At 36.2% G+C, this 15,145-nt stretch overlaps 1 protein-coding gene across 1 annotated transcript in view; it reads right to left on the reverse strand.

Annotated features, from left to right (window-relative positions):
- The window catches only part of recql5 (RecQ helicase-like 5), a 41,058-nt gene extending 27,105 nt beyond the window's left edge, over window positions 1-13,953 (reverse strand). Inside the window, exons 1-7 of the mRNA XM_052140126.1 lie at window positions 13,817-13,953; window positions 13,407-13,528; window positions 12,722-13,237; window positions 7,262-7,358; window positions 7,043-7,154; window positions 3,829-3,991; window positions 3,135-3,217 (exon numbers count right to left, since the gene is read on the reverse strand). Coding sequence (XP_051996086.1) covers window positions 3,135-3,217; window positions 3,829-3,991; window positions 7,043-7,154; window positions 7,262-7,358; window positions 12,722-13,237; window positions 13,407-13,528; window positions 13,817-13,910 — 1,187 coding nt within the window. The 5' untranslated portion in view covers window positions 13,911-13,953. The remainder of the gene's footprint in view (window positions 1-3,134; window positions 3,218-3,828; window positions 3,992-7,042; window positions 7,155-7,261; window positions 7,359-12,721; window positions 13,238-13,406; window positions 13,529-13,816) is intronic.
- Window positions 13,954-15,145: the final 1,192 nt, after the last annotated feature.

The following is a 15,145-nucleotide window of genomic DNA, read 5'->3' on the forward strand; positions in this document are numbered from 1 at the left end:
AAAGTATGAACATGTACAGCACTCAATATTCAGTTGGGGCTCCTTTTGCCTGAATTACTGCAGCAATGCGGCGTGGCATGGAGTCGATCAGTCTGTGACACTGCTCGGGTGTTATGAGAGCCCAGGTTGCTCTGATAGTGTCCTTCAGCTCTTCTGCATTGTTGGGTCTGGCGTATCGCATCTTCCTCTTCACAATACCCCATAGATTTTCTATAGGGTTAAGGTCAGGCGAGTTTGCTGGCCAATTAAGAACAGGGATACCATGGTCCTTAAACCAGGTACTGGTAGCTTTGGCAGTGTGGGCAGGTGCCAAGTCCTGTTGGAAAATGAAATCTGCATCTCCATAAAGTTGGTCAGCAGCATGAAGCATGAAGTGCTCTAAAACTTCCTGGTACACGGCTGCGTTGACCTTGGACCTCAGAAAACACAGTGGACCAACACCAGCAGATGACATGGCACCCCAAACCATCACTGACTGTGGAAACTTTACACTGGACTTCAAGCAACGTGGATTCTGTGCCTCTCCTCTCTTCCTCCAGACTCTGGGACCTTGGTTTCCACATGAGATGCAAAATTTACTTTCATCAGAGAACATAACTTTGGACCACTCAGCAGCAGTCCAGTCCTTTTTGTCTTTAGCCCAGGCGAGACGTTTCTGACGCTGTGTCTTGTTCAAGAGTGGCTTGACACAAGGAATGCGACAGCTGAAACCCGTGTCTTGCACACGTCTGTGCGTGGTGGTTCTTGAAGCACTGACTCCAGCTGCAGTCCACTCTTTGTGAATCTCCCCCACATTTTTGAATGGGTTTTGTTTCACAATCCTCTCCAGGATGCGGTTATCCCTATTGCTTGTACACTTTTTTCTACCACATCTTTTCCTTCCCTTCGCCTCTCTATTCATGTGCTTGGACACAGAGCTCTGTGAACAGCCAGCCTCTTTAGCAATGACCTTTTGTGTCTTGCCCTCCTTGTGCAAGGTGTCAATGGTCATCTTTTGGACAGCTGTCAAGTCAGCAGTCTTCCCCATGATTGTGTAGCCTACAGAACTAGACTGAGAGACCATTTAAAGGCCTTTGCAGGTGTTTTGAGTTAATTAGCTGATTAGAGTGTGGCACCCGGTGTCTTCAATATTGAACCTTTTCACAATATTCTAATTTTCTGAGATACTGATTTTGGGGGTTTTCATTAGTTGTCAGTTATAATCATCAAAATTAAAAGGAATGAACACTTGAAATATATCAGTCTGTGTGGACTTAATGTATACATTATCCAAGTTTCACTTTTTGAATGGAATTACTGAAATAAATCAACTTTTTGATGATATTCTAATTATATGACCAGCACCTGTATATCATGCATGTTGATGAATTGTTAAGGTATAATACATGTACATTTATGCATTTGGCAGACGCTTTTATATAAAGCGACTTACAGTGCACTTATTACTGGGACAATCCACCCGGAGCAACCTGGAGTTAAGTGACTTTCTCAAGGACACAACAGTGGTGGCTGTGGGGATCAAACCGGCTTACCAGTTCTGTGCTTTAGCCCACTACGCCACCACCACAAATAATACCATGTAAATTAGTTGGCTAACGATTAGTCATTAATTACCGAATTATGCATTCTTCCTAAAATACTAGTCAGATGCTTGGGGGTAAGCTGTGCCAGTGGATTAACTGATAACGATCACATCATTACAGAGTTACATCCAAATGCAGAAAATACTACTATGAAGTCTTTGAACTGGGGTCTTCAAAAATAATTTTGAGGGAGAACTGGCAAAGAGAAACCCACTGTTCAAAGAAAATAACCAAGGGTTTTCTTCAAAAAGTTATGTATTGAAGAAGCTATCTTAGCATTATAAAGTTTGAGGAAGGAGGAAGCAACATTTCATATTTCCCTGCAACCTTGATGGTTGGAATGTGGAATAACAATGCCTTAGTCTGTTCAGTCCCACAAATTATCTTTTTGTAAACTAACTTCTTTGTATCAAGAATATAAAAAAATGTTATGCTTATGAAAATTTTTGAAAATCTGTTCACTATATTAAAATATTCTGAATAATGTAACTTTTTCTGGCTGGTTACTGGATCTTATCTTTTAGAAAATGTGAACAACTGCAGCAAAACGTGATTTTTGAATGGGAAAGTGCCTTTATAAATTGAATTTGTATAAATAAATAAAAAGTTTCAATAATGTTTTTTAATAAAGCTGTTGATTAAACGTGCTAAACATTGTTTTAACTAAAACAGGTCCCCCACAGTGATAGCAATAACAGAACACTACACAGCTGCACACAAAACAGAACAGAACTTTAGACATGTCTGAGGAGTATGTATTCGAAGAATTGATGCATTTCTATGCCCAGCCTTATTTTTAGAAAGTTTTTTGAGCGGTGCCAGTTCAGAGTGGATGGAGTTACCTGCACAATGCCGAAAATAGAAAACAGTACATTGTATAGAATGATTGACGCTCGGCAGTGCTGGTTAGGACAAAAACTCTTATTACCATAGAAAATATACCTTTTTTCACAAGTTTTATCATCTGTTTCTCACCCACACCTATCATATCACTTCTGAAGACATGGATTAAACCCTGTCTTCAGACTTGCTTTTGGAGCTTCAAAGTTTTGGCCATCATTTACTTGCATTGTTTGAACTTACAGAGCTGAAATATTCTCCTAAAAATCTTCATTTGTGTTCAGCAGAAGAAATAAAGTCAGACATGAGGGACAATTTTCATTTCTGAGTGAACTAAACTTTTAAGTTTTAAGTGGTACAGCTAACACCACTCTCACCTACATGAAGCCCATCAAGTAAAGTGATGAAGCAAATCAGAAGATCTTTTTATACATAGACAAAAATATCTGTCTGCGAAAGCTCTCTCTAGAGCAGCATGCCTCCCTCCCCCTTAAATATGAAGAGTGAGAAGCACTATGCTGTAGATAAATCACTCTGACAAACCAGTGCTAAAGCCTGCCCCCTGGTGTTTGCTTACACAAATGCAGACCTAGAATTTTGCCGAGTTAGAAACAGGAGGATGAAGGTTTTGTCTGTGTTTAGTCTATTCATTTTTAATAAATGTTTATTGGTCATTAAATCCAGTGTTTATTAGCTTATGTATGAACTCACCCTTCTTGTTCACAAAAAGCAATCATGGCATCAAAGTCCAGGATGGGCGCTTTATCCCGTTCTTTTTCCGATCCCCGCTTTTCCTGAATTAAAGAGTCATTTTCAAACACACAGTATATCAGACACAAACAATGACAAACTATAGCACATAAGAAGTGTCTTACTAACACGGAGTCTACACAAGAAATGAGCGGCACATCACCATGTCTATCCTGGAAGCCCTTTCAGATGCCACATGATGCTTTTTGACACACAGCAGAGTTACTCCAGATACTTTACTTTCCCAATCCATCTACAATAAAATTATTTTATACATAAATATCTTGTCAATTTTTTACTATGATTTTTATTTATGTATTTTAACGTGGCTCGCTTCCAGTGTAAACTGGCTGTAACTGGCTCTTAAAGCTGAATTGAGTAATCAAAAGCAAAAAGAATCATCGGTTTTCAAATAGATTACAAAAAACTCCTCCCATCTCCCATTGTTGGGACAAACAGGTAGTTCCCTTCCAAACTCACACCATTGGTTCAGCCAATGCTGTTATGTCTGGGGCCGGGACAAGTTGAGCCAATCAGACAAACATATTTCCATTCTTTTAGGTGCCACCAGTGGTACATACTGTAAATCACACATTTCAGCCTTAACTTTAAAGTACGAAGAAATCTTTCATGAAGATTTCATGGCCCTCCTAACCTGTTTGCGTGTGATCTCTTTGCGGATGAGGAAGCCGAGTTGGTCTCTGTCTTTGGGTGAGTAGTAAATCCTGCATGAGGAAGGCAGTCCATCACGGCCAGCTCTCCCGGACTCTTGATAATAACTCGCCAATGACTTCGCCACATTCCAGTGAACTACAAACCTTAAAACATACACTCTTATCAGAAATCTATACACGACTCAAACACAGTATATCATATACACACGTTAGAAATGTACTTTTTAAATAGATATGTATCTCACATGTAGAGAGAAATGTTTTACAATTGTGTAGAATGAGTAATGGGTAGAGTATTTTATCATAGCTGCAAAAAAGATTCAATATTAACTTTTTGCCACACTGGCCAATGGTGCGTGAATTGAGAAAATCAGCCACAAAACTGTATTTCTTTTAATGATTTTTATAAAAAAATAAAAAATATCTCTATATGTGTGTATACACACCAATCAGCCACAACATTAAAACCACCTGCCTAATATTGTGTAGGTCCCCCTCTTGCCGCCAAAACAGCACCAATCCACTCAGAGTAGCATTCTGAGATTATATTCTTCTCACCACAATTGTACAGATCGGTTATCTGAGTTACTGTAGACTTTGTCAGTTCAAACCAGTCTGGCCATTCTCTGTTGATCTCTCTCATCAACAAGGTGTTTCCATCTGCAGAACTGCCACTCACTGGATGTTTTTTGTTTTTGGCACCATTTGAGTAAATTCTGGAGACTGTTGTGTGTGAAAATCTCAGGAGATCCGCAGTTACAGAAATACTCAAACCAACCCAACAATCATGCCACAGTTCAAATCACTGATATCACATTTTTTTCTCCATTCTGATGGTTGATGTGAACATTAACTGACGCTCCTGACTTGTATCTACATAATTTTATGCACTGCTGCCACACGATTGGCTGGATGATTGTTGGTGTCAGATGGGCTATGGTTTGAGTATTTCTGTAACTGCTGATCTTCTGGGATTTTCACACACAACAGTCTCTAGAATTTACTCAAATGGTGCCAAAAACAAAAAAACATCGAGTGAGCAGCAGTTCTGCAGATGGAAACGTCTTGTTGATGAGAGACGTCAACAGAGAACGGCTTTTTCTTGCCACTGTATGTATATACTGTATATACACTCACCGACCACTTTATTAGGAACACCTGTACATCTACTTATTCATGCGATTATCTAATCAGCCAATCATGTGGCAGCAGTGCAATTCATAAAACCATGCAGATGTGGGTCAGGAGATTTAGGTAATGTGTAATATTTCTGGTTTAATCTTTTGGGGTTTCAATAAATGAATATAATTTTTCAAAATCAACGTCGACCAGTAGAAGAGAAGTGTGTGCCGATGCAATCACCGTTAAAGGAATGTTCCAGGTTTAATACAAGTTAAGCTCAACTGATTGATAATGTTGATTACCACAACTAATTTTGACTTGTTCAAAAAAATCTGGGTTACAGAAAGACACTTCTGGGGACAATGGAAGTGAATGGAGTCAATGAAAAAGCATGTGGCCAATGTTTTGAGGTTTTAAACACCTAAATGTGAAGCTTATATTTTTATAAAAGCACTTGCATTAATTCTTCTAATAAAACTTGTGTATTATTTGAGATTTAATGTTGTTATATTGTCATTATTACAGTCATTTTAGGGTTTGTTGACATAACATCGTCATGGTAACGAAGTTGTAAAATGAGCTTTAACTTTACACAGAAAAGGATAGTAAGTGACTTTATCACACTAAAATCATGTTTACACACATATCCTTCATGTCTTGTGGCTAAACTTTTGAAACAGTGAGTGTTTTAACGTGTTTTAAACACGGAACCAAGATTTTAGCTTTTTTTAATGAAAAGAAGGAGCGAGCCAAACTACATTTTTCTGGTTATCAACATTAACCACAAATGCTGTAGACTGAGATTAACTTGCATTGAACCCAGAATATTCATTTAATACTAGCCATGTTAATAGATTAAAATGATTAATAATACTTAGATTCTCTGTAATTTAACAGAGCCAACATCAAATCCTGAACCACGTTTTCAATGCTTATAAAAGGAATGTGTCCCATTTAACAATGAACACAAAATAATATATATTTTTTCAATTATTAATTTTAATCATTGCATACAGTCCATTTACTCCACCAACTTCCAATGAATGTACTGTATTTGTTTATTTCGCTAGTGCTTGACAAGGAATGGACTGAATAATATGATGAAGACAGTGCCATAGAAAAACCTCCATTGACCCGTTTAGTGCCAAACCCACTTGCACCTAGACTTAGCGTACGCTTGCACGAAAATACCAACACCTCATGACAATGCCCATTGACTTTGTGCTTGTGAGTTAAGGTGGCCTAATGTGATGACTATTTTAAATTTGTGTTGCCATGTAGAGTTCTGGAGAAAAAACTTTTATATGAGCAATATCTAAATAAACAGTTCATTAGGCTCTTAAAGATTCAAGTCATCTCTATACAGTATATATGAATATGAGTATATATGAATATGTGAAGGCAAACATGGTCGGTTTGTTTCCATATATCTAACATCATTTCAACAGAATTTTATTAAGGTGATGATGTGTTGTTTAAAAAAGCTTCATGAAACAAATTTGTTGGTGCATGACACATTGTTTTCCTTGTCTGAGGTTAGAATGTTGGGCTGTCTAACCGTTTGAAATGTTTGACTTCCTCCATAGCGTTTTAAGGTTTGTGCTGTGATAGACACGTGACTAGACACGTGTGCTCTGCATCGATTTTTCTAAAGCCAAACCAATTCCACACAACACAGGACGCACCAATTTTGCTTCACAATCTCCTCATCTTCTCGTTCAAAGGGATTTAAAGGAAATAGCAGCCGGTCCACCTTCCCTCTTTATTTCAACAGAATGTGCGTGTCACGTAAATAGAATGCTGTGCACATTTCTTGGGACGATAATCAATTTCTACCGGTTTATTGTGGCTACCGGTATACCCACCCATCCCTACATGTCTTTGATTCTAATCGTTTGCTTGCTTGCTTGTTTTATCAGCGAGGATCAGAAGATCATTTCTAAAGTTCGATTAAGTTGTAGTTCTTATAAACATACAGGCCAAATGGCGTTTTTATTTACAAGGCAAAGCCCATTTTAACACACATTTGGTGTTTGACGAGTGGACCCCGTGTACAGGTAACGTGTGACTCACCTGACATTGGCCTTGTCCACTCCCATACCAAAACTGATGGTGGCCACAATAACAGGCACTTTACCAGCCATCCAATCAGCCTGATTCTCTATGCGATCGCCCACCTTTAGACCTACAGAGACACAACACAATCCACAATGATCTTTGCCATGCAGCTATGCACAGTAACATTACAAACAAACATCAATAAGTCTGGAAAGGTGGCAGAGACAGAATCACCTGCGTGGTAGGGCTTGGACACAATTCCTAATTTAGTCAACTTATGTGCCACTTCTTCACAACCCTCTCTGGTTCGACAGTAAACAATCCCACATCCCTGCAAATCAAATATGGATATTTTACATTATATCATCTAGAATGACATATTCATGCAATATAATCAGGACTTTTCCAAGTTCAATACAAGTTAAGCTCAATCGACAGCATTTGTTGCATAACGTTGATTACCACAGATAACATTTAACTCGCCACTCGATTGTTTATATTAAAAAAGAAGAAGCAGAAAGCAGTTTCATTTAGGCTGAAAGTGAATGGGCCAATCAATAAACCCTCAAACATACCATGTTTCCACAAGATGTACATGTTAACATTGATAACATTAACATGATTTTTGGGACATAAAATCACTTACTAACTTTATCTGTGTAAAGTTTTATCCAGTGTTACAACTTTTTTGTCATGGCTACGTAACGCTGGTAAATCCTGTAATCTGGTCACGTTGTATCGCCATTAAATACATTATTTTAACACACTAAAATCATGTTAACATGGCTTCTCTTGACAGTGTGTATTGAAACGGTTTTGGAATGGCCCCATTTACTTCTATTGTAAATCCCTTTAAAGAAGTGATCATTTTTATAATATGTATTATTATTATTTTATAATAATTATTTATATATATATATATAAAAAAACAGTTTTATTACAATTATTTATATATTATTTTCTAACATTTATTATCATTTCTTTATTATAATTATTTCTATATCATACTATATTATTATTATTTATATATAACACTATATTATTATTATTAATATATAACACTATATTATTATTTATATATTACACTATTATTATTATTTATATATAACACTATATTATTATTATTATTTATATATTACACTAATATTATTATTATAATTATTTATATTTTACACTATTATAATTATTTATATATTACACTATTATTATTATTATTATTTATATATTACACTATTATTATTATTATTATTATTTATATATTACACTATTATAATTATTTATATATTACACTATTATTATTATTATTATTTATATATTACACTATTATTATTATTATTATAATTATTTATATATTACACTATTATAATTATTTATATATTACACTATTATAGGGCTGTCACGATTATGACATTTGGTGATGATTAATTGTCATTCATTTTTTATAATTGTAAAAAAAAATATATATATTTAGTATTATTTTTATAATAATTATTTCTATAACATTTATTATTATTTTATTATAATTATTTACATATTATTCTATATTGTTTTGTGATATTCAGTATTACACTGACTACCACAAAATATATTTTTCTAATATTTATTATTATTTTTATATTATGTATTATTTATTATTATCATTATTTACATATTATTCTATATCATTTTTTATTCATTATTTTTTTTTTTATACAATTATTTATATTTTATTCTATTTAACTTGTTGTGGTATTCAGCATTATGCAACAAACGTTGTCTATTGAGCTTGTATTGCTCCCGGAACATTCTTTTAAAGGAATAGTTCACCTGAAATTGAGAATTCTGTCAAAGGAGTTTTGCAGAATACCTAGACCGATGCTTTCCGAAGTCAAAGTGACAAAAAGTCACAATAAATGTAACCAATATGATTTTTGGAAATTACATTCCAAGTCTTCTGAAACCATTCAATAACTATGTGTGAGGAACAGACCAAAATGCAAGTCATTGTTCACTGAAATTCTTCCAGGACTAACTCATCGCCATAATCATCCGCTAGATTTAATTCTGTCATATGGAGTTTATGTTGATACCATAGAAATTCTGCCACAGAGCGAAAACATCTTAGATCATTACCTTGTTTCTTGTTTGCTGCGATCAGCTAATGTTACTCAACCTACACCACGCTATCGTTCAAGTCGAATTATTCTTTCGACCTCTAAAGATAGCTTCACTAATAATCTTCCAGATCTATCTCATACACTCAGTAAACCCCAAAGTCTAGAAGAACTTGATGAAATAACAGAAAAAATAAATACAGACATCTCTAGCACTCTTGACAGAATCGCCCCCCCTTCGATTAAAGAAAATTAAAGAAATAAGCTCTGCACCATGGTACAATGATCACACTCATGCTCTCAAGAGAGCAGCTTGGAAAATGGAGCACAAGTGGAAGAATACATAATTTAGAGGTATTTTGTGGTGCATGGAATGATAGTGTCTGTAGATACAGACAGGCACTAAAAGCTGCCAGGTCAGCATATTTTAACAAACTCATTGAAACTAACCACAACAATCCTAGATGTTTATTCAGTACTGTGGCTAAATTGGTTAGGAATAAAGCCTCAACAGAACCAGATATTCCATAGCAGAACAAGAGTAATGACTTCATGAATTTCTTTACTGATAAAATTGAAATAATCAGAAATAAATGGAATGGAATTATCATCTGTCACAGTACCTCAGAAAAGTGTCTCATAATTTTCCTCACATGCAACTTCAATCCTTCGCTGTCATAGGTCACGAAGAGCTAACAAAACTTATTGAAACATCAAAAGCCACAACATTATATTAGATTCAATACCAAGCAAGCTCTTTAAAGAGGTACACCCTGTAAGCTCAGAACCTCTTTCTTTAGCCTTTTAATAGTATTAACTCCTCGCAATCCTTAGGACATGTCCCAAGAAACTTTAAAATGGCAGTCAAATGCTTATTAAGAAGCCACAACTTGATCCTGGAGAACTGACTAATTACAGACCAATTTCCAATCTCCTGTTTATGTTTAAAATACTAGAAAAGGCAGTATCCTCCCAAATATGTTCATTTCTACAGAGAAATAGTATATATAAACAATTTCAGTCAGGATTTAGGACTCATCACAGTACAGAGACTGATAAGAGACTCTTATCAACTGATTGCGGCTGCATTTCTCTTCTAGAGCTTTTAGATCTTAGTGCTGCATTTGACACAATAGATCACGACATTCTCTTGAATAGGCTGGAGAATTATATTGGTATAAGTGGAAAAGCATTAGAATAGTTTAGGTCATATTTAGCAGACCGCTACAACTTTGTCTATGTAAATGAGGAATTGTCAATCCAAACAAAAGTAAAATATGGAGTGCCACAGGGATCAGTTTTAGGGCCTCTGCTTTTCTCCTTGTATATGCTTCCCCTGGGAGATATTATCAGGAATTGTGGAGTAAGTTTCCACTGTTATGCTGATGATTCCCAGCTTTATATTTCTTATTTCTGAATTCTTGAGATTTCACAATTCTCTAAATTAGCAGAGTGTATCAATGAAATAAAAGACTGGATGGCCAGAAATTTCCTTCTACTCAATTCCGACAAAATATAGGTACTAATTATTGGAGCAAAAAAACTCTAAAAATAAGCCACTACAATATAATTTGACTCTCGATGGATGTACGGTTACATCATCTTCAACAGCGAAGAACTTAGGTGTTATATTTGATACCAATCTGTCCTTTGAACATCAAATTACCAATGTTTGTAGAACAGCATTCTTCCACCTAAGAAATATTGCAAAATTAAGGCATATGCTCTCTGTTGCTGATGCTGAAAAACTAATTCTTGCGTTCATGACCTCAAGACTAGATTATTGTAATGCATTACTGGGAGGATGTCCAGCAAGATCAAAAAATAAACTTCAATTGGTTCAAAATTCAGCAGCCAGAGTGCTAACGTGAACCAAGGAATATGATCATATTAGCCCCATTTTATCATCGTTACATTGGCTACCTGTTCAATTTCTTATTCATTTTAATATTGTTAACTTAACTATACTACTACTACGTAAGCTTTAAATGGTCTAGCTCCGCAGTACTTAAGTGACATTCTACAATGCTATATTCCATCACGTTCATTACGATCGCAAAATTCTGGCCTGTTAATAGCTCCTAGAATATCAAAATCTACAAAAGGAGGTAGATCCTTTTCATATTTGGCTCCTAAACTATGCAATAGTCTCCCTAACACTGTTCGAGATGCAGACACACTCCCTCAGTTTAAGTCTAGACTAAAGACTCATCTATTTAGCCAGGCATACACCTAATTTATCCTCCGACCCACAATTAAGCTGATTTAGTTTAGTTTGCCGGAACCAGAAACATTGATCATGATCTATAACTCTAATTGAATGGCATCTATGCTTATATTATTTTATTTGTTTCCCTGTCTCAACCTAGGGACTCCTATCCTGAGGTCACCAGAACCGGCTGGATCCAGCACCATTCCTGCTTCGTGTTGGACTCCACTGCTACGTGTCGCTGATTGATGATGACTAAATGCACCCGGTGCCAGCCAAACATCACTTCATTCTATTATGATGGACTTCAGAGGATGAACTGATGCCAACTCTAACCATAAGACATGGGATACTTCATATTCCATTGCCTGAATTTTGGATTTAAAATAGACCTCACCAAAATTACCGGCAAGGTTGAACTGTGATGCACCTCACTGATCTCTGCCTGCATCACCTCGGCTTATTGATGGATTACACTCTTGAAATGGAATACAATGACTATCAATTAATTGCCAACAAAAGCCTTCATCAGCCAATTAACAAGGACAATGCATCTATCTAGGTGAACTTCTGCAGTTAATCCAGGATGGACTTCAAAGACATTGGTCAGTAAACTTACAGTTCAAACTAAATCTTTGTTTAAACACAGACCCTTAACACTTACTTAGTTTAATAATTTTAAACCATGATTTTAACTATACATAAGCAATATTGACATTATATTCATGATGTTAGCCAGGGGGTAACTGGCCCCCACAGTGATTCTGGTTTCTCTCAAAGTTATTTTTCTCCATTAATCTACATCTAATGGAGTTTTGTGTTCCTTGCCACAGTCGCCTTCAGCTTGCTCACTGGGGTTATTAATACAATTATTATTTAATTACTTAATTTTAAACACAATTCACAATCATATTTAATCAAACTACACAATGATCACTCTAAGACATTACAGATATACAGTTTCATTTTCTGTAAATGCCTGATTTCCTGTAAAGCTGCTTTGAAACGATGTGTGTTGTGAAAGGTGCTATACAAATAAAAATGACTAGACCTTAGCTCTCAAATCTAATTTGTATTTGTAAGTACATTCAATTATGGTGCGTCATGCGCACATTTCTGTGAATTCTGTGAATTCTTCCCAGGTTTGACAACAAAAACATCAAATGTCAATGGATCTTGTATGACTTGTCATTAAGGTGCAAAATCCTGACATGCCATATTTGAATGTATGCAAACCATAATAGATTTATAGAGCTGAATAGCATCAGTCCCCATTCACTTGTGTGTGGAAAAGAGCAGCTTGGACAACTTCACAAGGGTTCAGAAAAATCATGATCACTAGTAAATAATGACAACTTTTTGGGGAAGTTATCCATTTAACAACAGACTGACCTTTTCTGCCGAAGTTCCTCCCAGTGCCTCTTTAGCAAATGCAAGCAAGTGGACATAAGGATCAGGCAACAGATCACGGAAGATCACATCATAACTCAAGTTTTTACGGAAAACGGGCATGGTGAAGACGAGTGGTGATCTCAGTTTCAGCGAGCATCCGATGTCTTCCTGCACCCTCTTGGGAGCCGTTGCAGTTAACGCGATGCAGGGAACACCATGCAGACGAGAGCGGAGCTCGCCAAGCTTCAGATAATCGGGTCTGAAGTCATGACCCCACTGAGACACACAGTGAGCTTCATCCACCGCCAGATACGCCAGGAGACCACGAGAAGACAGCGAGTTCAGGCAGGGCTGAAACGATGGAGACGCCACCATCTCAGGAGTGATGTAGAGCAGTTTGAGTCGAGGACTCTCACTCTCCAGGTCTGCCAGGATCTGATGGCGCTCAGCGGAGGGGAGTTTGGAGTTGATGGAACGCGCTGGAACATTTAGAGCTTTGAGGTGCTCCACTTGATCCTGGAGAAGTACAAACAAACTGAATATGATGACAAATGTACTCATTAATTCAAAGGAAATGCATAACTTTGCATCTTTTACACTCCTCAGTGAAGGCTATTATATCTCGATGATATCAGTTTTGAACAGTATTTAAAAGGGTGGGATACATATTGTGGGTGTCACTCACCTGGATGAGAGCGATCAGTGGAGAAATGACCAATGTGATGCCATTGGCCAGAACTGCAGGGAGCTGATAGCACAGAGACTTCCCTGCACCAGTGGGCATGCACACAAAAACATCCCTGTCACCTGTCACACACACACACACACACACACACACACACACACACACACACACACACACACACACACACACACACACACACACACATACATATATAATTACTGCACCACTACACATACGACAACATAAACTGCTGATAAATATAGAGCATATTGCATTGTTAGTGTTCACATTAAACATCTGACAACATTAAGGTATATTAAACTGAATGATGTAGCCATCAGTTGAGCTCGCACTCAGCTAACTCCTGACAATTCTATTATAATAAACCTTTTCAAAAGTGTCGTTCTCACCCTTCAACACTGCTTTCACGACATCCTCCTGCTGCTGTGACCGAAACTGGTCGAATCCGAAGTGTTTCTTTAGAGCTCGACGAATGGCACTCATAATAACAACTACATCAACAATGTCAACATTCACTCAACTTTCATTCAGCTCTGAGCAAGAGTCGCGCACTGGTGACGTCATGCGATGAGTTCGGTGACGCAAATATTCTGCGCTCCTTTTGACATTTTCTAACGAATAAATAAATAGATGAAAGAGAAGTCAAAGGCCCTGGGCACACAAAAAAGCACCGATGATTTTATATATATATATATATCCGTGCTCTTATTATGTAAGTAACACCTTAATAATTTGATATTTATTATTAAACAAATATTTTTAAATTGAATTGTATTCATTTTAGATGGGGATTTCCTAACTAAGTCTATAAAACTAATAACATTTACATTTTCAATACATTTTCCCATTGGTCCTGCATTTTGTTTTATGTGTACTTTTTCCTGTGAATGAAAAATTTATATAAAATGTATAAATAATTTTTATTAAATTTAGATTAAAATTGATATTACGTGATATACTCCTCCATTTGCTAATTACATTTATTCGAATTATTCAATTTATTTATTTTGAATACTACTTCCTGCATACTTTTATTTCCCCGTTGCTACTGTTCAGATATCGGATCTGAAAACTACCTAAGAAAAAACAAGTGTTTTTAAGGAATGTTCCGGGTTCAATTCAAATGAAGTGCAATCGACAGCATTTGTGGCATAAAGTTGCTTACCACAAAAATTTATTTTGACTCGTCCCTCCTTTTTTTTTTAATTTTTTATAAATAAATAAAAACTAAAAGTAAAACTAAAATATGGGTTACAAAGAGCCATTTTTGGAGGGTTTAAAGGCAGAAATGTGAAGCTTGTTATTTTATAAAAGCACTAACATGAATTCTTCTGTTAAAACTCATGTTTTATTTGAGCTGAAAATAGTTTTTACAGTCATTTCAGGGTTTTAGTGTTTACAGCTTTATGTCAAGGCAACAAAGTTGGAAAATTGTCTTTAATTTTGCACAGATACAGATAGTAAGAGATTTTATCACACTAACATCATGCTAGTATACATAGGCATATCGTTTGCGCCTTGTGGCTGAACTTTTAAAACAGTGAGTATATTAACGATAATGGATTGGCCCCATTCAGTTCCATTGTAAGTGCCTCACTGGAACCCAGATTTTTCCTTTTTTTAGAAAAGTAGGGACAAGTCAAAATTTATTTTTGTGCAAATCAACATAATGCCACAAATGCTGTCGATTTAGCTCAACTTGTATTGAACCCAGAATA

The sequence above is a fragment of the Xyrauchen texanus genome, chromosome 12 (assembly GCF_025860055.1).
Source record: "Xyrauchen texanus isolate HMW12.3.18 chromosome 12, RBS_HiC_50CHRs, whole genome shotgun sequence".
Lineage (NCBI taxonomy): Eukaryota > Metazoa > Chordata > Actinopteri > Cypriniformes > Catostomidae > Xyrauchen > Xyrauchen texanus.